This window comes from Chanodichthys erythropterus, chromosome 11 (genome assembly GCF_024489055.1).
Source record: "Chanodichthys erythropterus isolate Z2021 chromosome 11, ASM2448905v1, whole genome shotgun sequence".
Classification (NCBI taxonomy): Eukaryota; Metazoa; Chordata; class Actinopteri; order Cypriniformes; family Xenocyprididae; genus Chanodichthys; species Chanodichthys erythropterus.
In genome coordinates, this window is record NC_090231.1 from 54,539,239 (window position 1) to 54,552,482 (window position 13,244).

At 37.1% G+C, this 13,244-nt stretch overlaps 1 protein-coding gene across 3 annotated transcripts in view; it reads left to right on the top strand.

Moving 5' to 3' along the window:
- Positions 1 to 13,244, top strand: part of znf609b (zinc finger protein 609b) — a 62,763-nt gene continuing 49,519 nt past the window's right edge. For all 3 annotated transcript variants that reach the window (XM_067400071.1, XM_067400070.1, XM_067400072.1), the window contains exons 1-2: positions 1 to 346; positions 12,092 to 12,960. In XM_067400071.1, the coding sequence (XP_067256172.1) occupies positions 12,217 to 12,960 (744 nt within the window). In that variant the 5' untranslated portion in view covers positions 1 to 346; positions 12,092 to 12,216. The remainder of the gene's footprint in view (positions 347 to 12,091; positions 12,961 to 13,244) is intronic.

The window sequence follows — 13,244 nt, forward strand, 5'->3', positions numbered from 1 at the left end:
GAGGGATCTAGGACTCAACTCAAGGAAAAAAAATGAATGAATATACGTGAAAATGGACGTGCCGAGATGTTGGATTTATCATCTAGGAGTTTAAGAAAGACGTATTTGAAGAAAGCTTTGATATTTAGACCCTGCGATGCCAGTTTCAGGGCAGTGTTTGCATTTCTGAACGGGATCTTTAGGAGTGTGATGGCTGCTGGCCTTCCCTTTCTCTAGTTGCTGGATGTGTTGGGAAGTGCACTGCTTTGGGATCATTTTTGGAATTCCGTACGCAAATCCAGAGGCCTTTCCACCTTCCTCTATGGAATGTACATAAGTATTCTCTGGATAGGGGTTCGCGTGTGGGGTAAGTGACGCTGGGATTAATGCATTTCTTTTGTGTGTGTGTGTGTGTGTGTGTGTGTATGTGTGTGGGTAGGGGGTGGTGTTTTATTGGTGCAGATGGAGACTGGAGGTGCTTTAGCCCGTTAGCTTAGCTCGGTTGTCATGGCTCACACATGCTTTGACCATCTTAGAGAGTAATTTCCTTAAGAGCAACACGGACCAATGCGTTCGAGCAGCGCGTTAGGTGCGGCGAATCGAACAACGAGTACCAGCTTACTCGATTAAACCAGTAATGTGCGTTTTTTAAAACGGAGCTGAGGAAAATAAACGGGTTTCTAGTCCATAAACACACCGACAGTGCTTAAAACGGCTGTGGTTTGTTTATGCTGGAGTTGCAGTTCTCTGTGGAAAAGCTCGAGTCTGTTATGAATGTCAAAGGATGTGTGTGAGTATCAGCAGATTCGCAGTGAATCAAACACAGAACTCACTCCACAACCTTTAACAGTCTTCACAGCAGCCCCCACACACTAACAAAAGGTACCATGTCTTTTAGACACGGAATCATGATTATATTATGGACGTGAACCATAATAGTACCATGTTTTTGGACAAATGGTATTCTTTCAAGCGTCAATGTAAATGGTAGGCCTATATGTCAGAGCCATATTTCTAACTTATCTGCTTGTTTGATTTTCCCACTGATTCTTAATCATTGTATCAGTGTTTTTCAGTGTTGATTGAGTAGAGGCCAAATGTGTTTGCTTTGTGATATGGATTAATAGCTCTGTAACTAATATTCACCTTTAAATTACCCATGTTTTCCTAACACTGTTGGACACTGTCCATTTTGTACCATTATTGTTGCAGACGTAGCTACTATATTAACACTGTGGTATTATTTGACATACCTTGGCCATGTAAATACCTTGTTATGCTAATATAATAAAGGTTTATTCAGTTCATGGTATCGCACAGTGCTAGCTAGGGGAACCTATTGTGCACCATTCAGTATGTGTATGAATGGAGCTAAAATGCATTTGCTCTATTGTATCTTTTAAAGAATTGGCACATATCAAGTAGCCTCAAATAAAAATTTACAAAGCAGAGAAACCATAATTAATAGCATTGGAAATGCATCAGCTTTCAGAAGAAAACCCAAACTTTATTTGGTCTTTGAAAGAAGTGTTCTTTGAAGAGTGGGAGCAGACACCTGCTGACATCCTCAAGATAAGTTGAAGACCTTTTTGTGTTCAGAAAATCATTTAATGAGTCTGAACTTTGGTTTCACATAGAATATTTAGTTTACAATTTCCTCCTTTTGGTAACAGATTAGGTTAATACAGTGTAGCACGATGATGTGGCTCATTTTTATTGGTCGCACATCATCTTCTGGCTTTACTCTTAGAAGAAAAGGGTCTATATAGAAGCTTAAATGGTTCTGTCATATATAGAACCATATAGGGGTTCCCATCATGGGATCATTTCATGGATTTAGTTTTAATCAATTCATTCTGTTTTCATTCATTTGTTATTTTGAATGAATTTTATGAATGAAACGACTCAAGTGGCTTACATTACTTTAAATATATATGTAGTCAATGACAGAGTGCAAGAATATTCATATTTTTCTCTATTTTCCTCTATTTTCAGCTTCAGAATCATTAATATTTTTATTCAGGTATCAACAATGTCCTGTGCATTGGGTTACCAACACCAAGTCCAAGCCTATTCATTTCCACCCTCAATGTAATACCAAATTTAACATTTTAATCAACAGTTAATTTTTGTTAACCTATTACCATATGTCTTGAAGTATCGCAATAATATTCTAGCGTGATATGTATCGAAACATGACATGAGGGTATCATTACATCCCTAATGTTCTACATTTTTTGTAAAGATCCAAATACAGACAAATATGTGACATTACATATCATCTGCTTTCAATATGATTTGCTTTTATCAGTAATAATGTTGTAGAGTACTCATGTGGAGATGAGCTGGCAGTCAGCCGGAGGGAGAATCTATTTCCTGTATCTCAGACAGATTTTTTTTTTCTCTTTTAGCTGTTCAATGTTTATAGAGCTGAGTTTTGTCTGCAGGCCAGAGCTAGATGTTTACTTTCTATACTTTACACTAAAAAAAAAAAAAAACTGTTCAGCTTTGGTCTAGACAGCTGTTTTTATGTTTTTTTCAGTCCAAATAGCATACTGCTCCAACCACAAACAAGCTTTGATATTGAAAGTTCTCTGATTCTGTGTTAGGATAGTCCAGGGAAATCAATAGGTCTGAGCCGGTGGGAGCGTACAGCTGGAATAGAGATAGATATTGCTGTAGCTCTGTAATGTTTGTGAATGCTTAGAAAGATCCATACGCTCATTATGAATTAACTGTTGTCACCGCTCAAGCTATGCACATCATTCAGTTCAGCGTTCAATCTTTATTGCCTGTTACAAGTGGTCTGTTATGGACTTTGCTGAGATTGTGCTTTATCTTTCTAATGCAGATGAATGTTATTCTGCACTGTAAAACTCAGTAAGTTCAGAATACTCAAAACATTTGAGGAAACTTGTTACCTCAAAACATTTATGTTGACTAAATCATTTTTTTAAGTTAGTAGAACTTAAAATTTGTGTGACTAATGGGGTGGGGCCGAGAGTTGTGGGAGCGGAGCAAGGCCAGTGTGGTGCTGAGGTGTCTCTCACTAACAATCACTTCACCAGCATCCCTTCACTCCCACAGTTCTCAGCCTCGCCCCACTCATCATAATGCTAATTACATACAGTTAATTTACATAAACATCACATTCAGATCTTGGTTAAATGTTAGATAGCAAATAACACATGCTGTTGTAACTATCAAAGAGACTGTCATTATATACTTGCATGTATATAATCAAACATCATGCAGTTTGTGTGGTTTAAAAAGTTTGGCAGCCCATCCTCAACCTAACCACAGACTCTACTCTTCACCACAATGGTAACCCTACAAACTAACATAACATATAACACAACATTAAACATTAACTTATGTCTGTTAATCTTGTGCAAAAACACACTTAATTTCAACATTTATTTTCCTTATACATTCTGACACAAGGCATGCTGGAAATTAGAAATATGCTGCAACTCAATCACATTAAGTTCATTTTACTAAAATCAAATTTTGAGTTCACACAACGTTTCTCTAATAAGTACAATGAACTTTCATTATTTGAGTGAAGCAAACTCATTTCATGTAATTCCACTATTCTGTAGGGGGAGTACACATATTCGTACCGAACCGTTTCGGTACAGGCTTTCGGTTCGGTGCACATGTGTACCAAAGCATTACATTGCAACATTAGCCTAACCACAATTAACCACCAATAATTGCAATAAGCTTTGCGTTTTGTTACTTTGGATTAGAATCAAAGTGTCATCCTTCAAATTCTGTCCACGAAATCATGAAATTTAAACAGAAAATGCCGTTTTGACGCGCTTTGATGTGGCGTGACCGATCACTGTACAGGCGCTTCAGTTCAACCGGCTGCGCGAGTGAACGCGATCATCTCTTCCTCTTTAATACTAGTTACAGAATAAAAATGAAAGAACATCTGAAGGTATGTTGAAAGATACAGTACAACTTACTGAAATGGTCATATCTCGTGTAATCGCTCAATCAGTGTTTCAACGGCGGAAAGACATCAGTGAAAGCTAGGGCTGTCAAACGATTAATCACGATTAATCATATACAAAATAAAAGTTTGAGTTTGCATAATATATGTGGGTGTACTGTGTGTAATTATGTATTTATAAATACACATAAATTAATGTATATATTTAATGTATATATTTAAGAGAAATATGTTATTTATATACAAAATATTTTTATTTATATATAATATAAATTATATAAAAATATAAATAAATACATATAAATGTAAATATTTCTCAAATATATACATGAATGTGTTTGTATTTATATATAAATCATAATTACACGCAGTACACCCACATATATTAGGCAAACTCAAACTTTTATTTTGTATGCGATTAATCGCGATTAATCGTTTGACAGCCCTAGTGAAAGCTTGTAAACAATGTCATGTAGCATTTACCTCAGAAAAGCCATTCAGTGTCCAAAGTTGAGAAATGAACTCTTTCGCTTAATATATGCACTGTATTAGCCTATATAATCATTATAAAACATTTAGAAGTTGATGCAAAAACTGCCTTAGGTGCAGCTTGCAAAAACATAATTTGTTCAGTAAACCACTGTTTAAAAAAAAAAAAAAAAAAAATTGTTTAGTTTTCTCCCTGCCTGCTGTACCGAAAACCGTACCGAACCAAAACCGAGGTACGTACCGAACTGTGAGTTTTGTGTACCTTGTGTTACATTATGGCGTCAATAGGGCTGATTTCTTTATTTAATGTTATTTTGTGACAATATAAAATTAGTCAAGATTGCGAATATTGTGATGATTTTAATACATTGTTCATTTAGCACTAAGTTTCCTAAAGACAACTTGTCATGTTTCATTAGTATGTATGTGGTGTTTTAACAGCTTATGTCAATGAATCCATTTCAATTAACTATTATAATGTTTCTAAACACAGATTTAACAATTCATTACTGTTACCAGAAAAGTCCCCTTGTGGCATTTTAGATGCCTAAAATGTTTTAGTGAAATATAACTATTACTCGTATTGTTATATTGGTGCACATAAATAGAAATGATCAGATATCATTATTCCTTCTGTACATTTAGTGAAAAACTGTGGAAAGCATGCCTTAGATTTTTACTGTATTTTGGATCTTGAATTTAGCCTCTTAAATTTACTTGGCAACGACAGCTCTTTGCTCAATATGGTAGCTCTCTTAGCCGTTTTTAGTCATTTTACAGCAGATAAATATCAAGATGCATATCGTACATTTTCAAAAGGCTGAAAAATATTGGGATTCATGATCCCAAAACACTCATTCGATAATGCAGTGTTTAAAAAGCAGCGGATTGAATAAGATGTACATTTTAAAGGGATCAAACAGGCTTTTCACGTGAAACCGCAGTGCACAGGTTAGCTACAGATGTTACAAACTAACTTTGACCCCTTTGGCTGTTTGTTCCAGCAGAACAGCTGCAGTCTTTAGATGTAAGAAAGACCATCTGGGATTATGCTCGATGATGGCTCTTCAATGAGGGGCCTGCAATCAATACGAGGTTTTGCGTCTTGTTCTTGGTGGGCTATTGTCATTTACAAGGCATAGTTACAGGGAATCCAATGGCTCATTTGCGGTAGAAAACAAATCTTTATTTAAATGTCAACGCAATTATCTTCATCACTGTATTACAGAAACATCCTTACTTAGAATATCCTATCCTATCTGTTTGGTAACCATGGACATTTCGCTTGGGAAAGAAAACTTTTTCAAATCAAGGACTTAGGAAGTTTCTGTAACACTAGATTCAAGAATTCAAGAAGCTTTTATTATTTAGTATGATAAGGTATCTATGGTTTTCTTTTTAAATCATTTCATTATGTCTGTTTACTAATTTTAGACATTTAGCATTGTATTAAAGGCACAATATGTAAGATTTTTTTAAATTAAAATATTTAAAAAAAACAATGTTTATATATTTTGCTGACTTGTGTACTTACAGTATCCCAAATGTTTCCAACAATGTTTAAATCCAAAGAAATCAGCAATTTTAACCAGTGTAACGGCTGTGTCAATGACGTAATTTCTGCACTACCCTTGATTTCCACTTTTACTTCCTTAACCATGGAAACACCACTGACCCTTCTATATATTATGTGTTTTATTCATAGACTGTAAAAAAATATGGACGTAGCGTCCGTGACGTCACCCATAGAGTTCTGAACAGCAGTTTTGACGCCTAAATGAGGCCGCGGCCATCTTCGCTGCGCGTCACCGAACGTCACTCCCGGATAACTGAAAATGGGCAAAGAGGCGGGGAGGTGGTTTGAGCTGATGTGATTGGTTGCTGAAACCACGCCCGCCTAGCTCAACGTGACCACGTTAGCAAGCAAATGAGCTATCTATCTAGATACTATCTAAATTATTAATAAAGATAAGTTTTAACATCAGAAAGTTCTAAAGGTTTACTGTCAATTTACGGTCTTTTTTTAAGATATGCTCCAACACCAGTAGTGTTGGGTGTGCAAATAACAACATGGAACATCAAATGGGACTTCATACCTTATAATAGAGATCGCGAGATGAATCCAATCTGTGGCACTTGGGTAAAATATAAATGTCCATTGCAAAACAAAACAAAACATTTCACATTTCTTCTGAATGATCTGCTCTCTGTCATCGTTCTTCAAGAAAGGATGCAATCTGAGCAGCGATCGTATCTAACAAACAAATGAGCCTGTGTCCAAAGTATATTTTTTTCAAAATAGTGCAGCAGTTTTAGTTATAATATCCAAGCAGTGCTGTCAGAGTTGTATATCCTCCTGGTATTGTCATTGTAGTTAATCTCGCAATCAAAACTTTCAGCCAATGCCACGATCCAACAATGTGTGTTCTGTGTCTCTTCCCCATGCATGCACACAGACACACATCAGTCTCGAATATTATGCAGCAAGCCATATTTTATAATTGTATAAAATAATCGAGAAAAAAAGCACAAAAACGGCTGAGATGCCAAATTCAGCAGCAGCTGAGGTAACATGACGGCTCACAGACAGCAGCAATCTACCTGTCACTCAAGTGACCATGCCCTTAATTATGCAGAACTTTAAGGCTTAATATAATTTAAACGGATAAGTTATAAAAAAATTCACCCCCCTCAGAGTTGTCATGAAGGGCAAAATTAGCAGCATAGACCAAAACCACAATTTGAACCAACTTGTAAACATGTTTTTTTCTGCTATAAACTTGGCCAATTAAACATAGGACTCTATGAGATTCTGCTCTCTTTTGGAGCCTGTCCCTAGCGGCCAGTCGATGAATCGCAGTTTAAGTTACTTCCGTATTGGCTTCACGAGAGAAAGGGGGAGGTTGCCGCTTGGTTTTATTAGACAGTAGGGGTGTAACGGTACACACAACTCACGGTTCGGTATGGATTCGGTACAGCAGGTGGGGAGAAAACTAATTATTAACTACATTATTTTTAAATGGTGGTTTACTGAACAAATTGTGTTTTTGTCTTTAAATATATTCAAATAAATTTATAAAAGTTTCATAAGGATAAAAAAAGATCTTTGCTGATGCCATAAACTATGTAGGGAGCCGTTACTTGAAAATTATGCTAAAGGTTAACAACTGAGCCCAAACTATTAGCCTAAATTGAATCACTTTTTATTTTTAAATATAATAAACACTAAGCTGCAAGCTTCTAAATCTAATTATAAGTTTTACTCCAATTCATTGTTGAAATATAATCACTTATACACAGTGGCTGTCATTTTCATGACAGTTTATTTAAACATAGGCCTACATTAAATAATCAAGACATCACTAATAATAGGTTCAGTAAAATATAATTAATATATGGGCTAATGCAGTGCATATTTTAAGCGAAAGAGTTCATTTATCTGGCGAACTAACAAGCTTTGGGCAGTGATTGGCTTTTCTGAGGTAAATGCTACATGACATATTGTTTACAATCTGACTTTCCGCCGTTGAAACACTAAGCGATAACACAAGATATTATACGTTTTAGTAAGTTGTACTGTATCTTTTAACGTTCATTCAGATGTTCATTTAAGTTTGACAGCGTTAAGAGATGATCGCGTTCACTTGTGCGCCGCGCTCGCGCTGCCGGTTGAACTGAGGCGCCTATACTGAGGTCTATCACGGCAAATCAAACCGCGACAAAAAGGCACTTTCTGTTTGAATTTCTTGGACAGAATTTGAAAGATGAGACTCTGCATATTGTAATGTAATGCATTTGGTACACACGTGCACTGAACTGAAAGCCTTGTACTGAAACGGTTCGAATACGTGTACAGTTACACCCCTATTAGACAGGTGAGCAACTAGCATTTTGAGTGCTGTTGAGTGGATTCTTAAACACCTCTGATTGGCCATTGTGTTCACACGCTCAACAGATATGTCTGTGAAGGGCTACAATGATCAACGCTTCAAAAACATGTTGTAAATAAACATCTTTGACACTCTTCACCTAGCGCTTACACAGATACACACTGGAGTGTTTGAAATCAGGTCTCTCTCAGCAGATTCATCTATCAGTGGATATATTAGGGATCTGCTGAGAGACGCCTGCTTTCAAATGCTCCCGTGTGTATCTGTGTAAGCGCTCTTTGAAGAGTGTCACAGATGTCTATTTACAAAATGTTTTTGAAGCATTGATCATTGTAGCCAATCACCGACATACTTGTTGAGCGTGTGAACACAATGGCCAATCAGAGGTGTTTAAGAATCTGTCAAAATGCTAGGGGGAAATGGTTTCTCACATTTTTAAAATATCAGCATCAACCTGGTACATTTGACAGCCCTACTATTTTGTCAAGTGGCTAACATAGCATAATCAGAAAGATGCATATAAGCATAATAAAAACAGCAAGGTAAAATGTCCTAGGCTCTCAGCCTGCCCTGCTTCACACCACAGTAATGTTAATAAAACTTTAGGTCATTCATGAACTTGATTTTCTTGTTGGATTGTTTTCCATTTGATGTGGAGGAGAAGATAACTCCCATGATTCCTTGCTCATTCACAGCGTCATCAAGCTACGTCTTTGTTTTTGTTTTGAAAATGCGATCTCTAGGGGTGAAACTTACATACTGTGCCTTTAATTATTCTTTGATTATTATGTAAACCAAAAATTAGATAACTTATTTTACTTTCCTGTTATAAATTATCTATCAAGTTTTCTTGTAAACAAACTTATAAGCATCTCCATTTTATATACGCACACACACATACACTGTAAATATACATGCATACATACATAAAATAAACACTTAGCATATATATATTTTTATTTGAGGATTGGGCATTGAAATAAAGTATCTATTTCAAAATTGATCTACTCATCCCTAATAGCAAGGTATTAGGCATTGATGCTAGAAGCACAATCGATTTGTAGGAGATGCTTGTTTGGTGGAATTACTGTGTCTGAAATGATATCGCTTGCATCCAATGCCACTATTTGGCTTTTGTGATGATCAGAGACTTGTGAAAACCTATATGGAAGTAAATGAAAGGCTGGTATAAGCTCCAGCTTATTGAACAAAGCCCTCCGCTCACTGAACTGATCTGCTGTTAAGCTTGGCGAAGCATTTCAGATATGGATAGAGTGACATGAGTTAATCAGATGCTTACAGATCTAACGTGAGGGGTTTCTTTTTATTAGAACACTCTGGTCATTTTTAAGTTACTTTCCAGCCCTTGTTTGCAGCTCTGAGTCCCTTGGCATTGCAGGACAAATGCTGCAGACTTGAGTGTTAATTATTTACACTGTCAAAGGTCGAAGTGCATGCTCCTTTGACTTGCGTTAGCTTATTTGGCCGTACCCTCACTAAGCAGAGATGACCTGTGTAGAAGAATGGCTCCCTTAATTAGTCTACAGACATCAGGCTTTGAATGTAGCCCAATATCAGCAGACACGTGTACTTAACCGATACTTTGGCAAGTAATATAGGTCAAAATGCTCACAATTTCACAGATCAGTTTTCTGTTTAGAAGTGAATGTCTTTGCAAAAATGTTACTTTTTTATCTAAACTTTGCTCATTGTTTAGAGTGTAACATTTTAATTTGTATCATCTTGTTTGCAAGATATAGATGTTTAACAATTGAAGTATAGTGGTCAAGTGATAATGGGTTTTTCAATGGCCAGTGAAGATATCAGATATATATGTATACAATGCCAGTATAATGCTAATATATATACACAATAATATTTAAGTCAAAGTAATGAGACAACATAAACTGTTTATTATCTGTTTTCATGACTGTTGGCAGATTTTGAAACTGGCAAAAGAAGGAAATTTTACCCAGTAATCTTAGGCACTGTTTACACCTGGTATTAAAATGGATTTAGGTAAATCCGATCACAGTGAGTGGACGACGCCAAATACAGGTGTAAACGGGGTCTAAAATGTTTTGAACAAGTCCACTTTCAACGACTTCCAGAGGTAGTCAAAAATGCATTAGACCGGATTGCTTTTGTAGTGTAGATGCTCATGTTGTCAAATGCTTTCGAACAGCCACAAAAGACCACCTTCTCTCCGCCCACTGACTTAATACGTAAGCATTATGGGAAGTGCGCTAGCCAGACGGAATTTAAACTTTGTCGGCTGAAAACCCAAGTTTGGTTTGAAGATGAAAAATGTACCAAGCACAATCTTCTCCCACCGTTCCTGATTTATAAGCGTTCGCCGTGGTCTGGCGGAAACAAAAGCTGCTGCTCTCTGTATGTTTTTCCGTCATCTCCGAACGCGTTCATATGTAAATTCCTTAAGCTCATTTCGTCCATTAGCTTGAAAGATCTGAAAAAAAAAAACATACATTTACCCTCCCCTTGAAGAAGTGGTCAAAAGTGGACAAAAGAGATGGATTAAAACACTAAGTAAATGGAAATGCCTTCCTTGACTAAAACTAAATCTTAATACCAGGTGTAAACAGGGCCTTTAAATGGCCAAATATTAATTAATGATAATTGAATGAATGATTAATTGCCCTGGCCATTATGTCAGTCTCTTTCACTAGACTAATGAATAAAATTTTTTAAAGTTTATTATTGTGTTTTGGCATTTAATATACAGAGCCTTAGTTCACTGATAAGCTACGCAATATCGCGTTCATTATCGAAGGCGATTCATCTGCGATAATGAACGCGATATTGCGTAGCTTATCAGTGAACTACAGCTCTGTATATTAAATGCCGCTCCATTTGAAAGCAGGTGATGGCGATTTAGTGGTAATCAGGGAACCGGCTTTACTGGCAAAATACGCGTGACAGTCGCATGTGATATATCGCCCAGCCCTAGTTGTGAAAAAAAGTTAACCATCATCGCAATCACCAAATCAACATCCATTTTGTTGTTTGCAAGGTTTGTAGTTTATAACTTTTTATGTGCCTTTACTAAAAGCACTCTGCACATTTGTATTTGGACGAATAGTAGTACCAACCGGTAAAGAAAATATCTTTCTAAACCCTTATTCAAGCTTTTCCTTTATCATTTTACATTGCTGAAATGCCAAATGCCACAGTAGCAAAAAATTACGAAATGTTGGTTGCACTTAATTTTACAGTACATGCACTTACAATGTACTAGCCCAAGAAAGTACTGAGTAATATAAGGTAACTACATGGATGGACTTAACATGGGTTAAGGTTGGGTTCCATTATTATCTAGTTATTACTCACTTATTACTATTAGGTAGTACCACTATTACTATTACTTAGTACTTAGTATGTACATGCATAACAGAACTGTAAAATAGAGTGCTACTGAAATTTGAATTGAATGTGATAAGATAAAAATCTTTACAACAAAATAATACTCAAAGTTCTGTTGAGTTTCTCAAATTAACATGAAAAACACTGATTGCTTCTGGTTGGGACAATGTTACACTCATGCTTTTCCTTGTATTCACTTTATATATAATGTTAAGAATGTTCAGGAAAATTGTTGGCTGACTAACTTGAAAGTTATTGTTTGCATTTCTTGTATTTGCTCTTGTGTGGTAAGCCAAGTCCTTGTTTAGCGCTGCATATTCATCCCTTACTGTTTCCTTTTCAGAGTACAATTTCAAGACAGATAATCCTTCTTTGTATGTGTCTCCTCTAGGGCAAAATGTGGGTGACTGGGAAGTTGACGTCAATACGTTGAGGCTACTGTTCTCCTTCTCCCCACACCCTGGCAGTCTGAGAAATCAGACGTTACTGTGACAAACCTGGGCCGCTGGCACTAAAATGTCCCTAAGTGGTGGCACTGCAGGCGGGAAAGGTGTGGACTCGAATGCGGTGGACACTTACGACAGCGGTGATGAGTGGGATATCGGGGTTGGAAATCTGATTATCGACCTTGACGCTGACTTAGAGAAGGACAAACTTGAGATGTCTGGCACCAAGGACGGAGGAGGAATGGCAGCTCCACCTAGCGCAGTAGCGGCTCTGCCAGACAATATCAAGTTCGTTAGCCCCGTGAGTGCCCCTCAGGGCAAAGAGAGCAAATCGAAATCGAAACGCAACAAAAATTCTAAAGACAATAGCAGCAAGTCTCCAGCTGCAGATGGAGCAAAAAAGGACCATCAGGGACGGACCCAAGGGGAGGTTACTGGTGCGACAGGTAGTTCGGGAGGTGGCAACTCCGCTACGGGCAAAGGTGTCGAGAAAGGCGCCAAGGCCTCACGCGGTGTGACGAATAGCAAAAAGGAAAAGGAAGTATCGAGTGGGAAAAACAAGAAAGAAAAAAGTGAAAGTGGACCAGTTGCAGTCGTGGCAATTGAAAAGGAGATAGTTGCAAACGTTCAGGCGTTTGGAAGCGCACGCAACACGCCCTTTGACAATACGCAGAATGCAGACATGGCTGTGACAGAGCAACTTGGGAATAATGCTCTGGAAACTGTTGGAATTGTTTCTCCGTTAGCTATTAAATCAGAGCCAGAGGAGCTTGACGGGGAATGCAGAGCTTTGAAGAAGATGAAAAATGAAAAGGTAAGCACGGATGGCCCGTTTGTGTACTTCAACCATTTAGCAGCTAATGCAAATTGTGTTATTGATGTATTGATAACATGGGTAATACTGTGTATGTCTGCTTCGCATCCTGTTTTTGGCATTGTGTGTGCTTTTTGATTTGAATGTTTTGATCAGAAGGTAGAGACGACTTGCAGTACCTAAATAAGATAATCGTCATGGTGCTTGCATTTAAAAAAAAATCTTTTTAAAAGGTTAATTGAATTTGTGTTAACATATATTCAAACAATATTTACAGTATTATG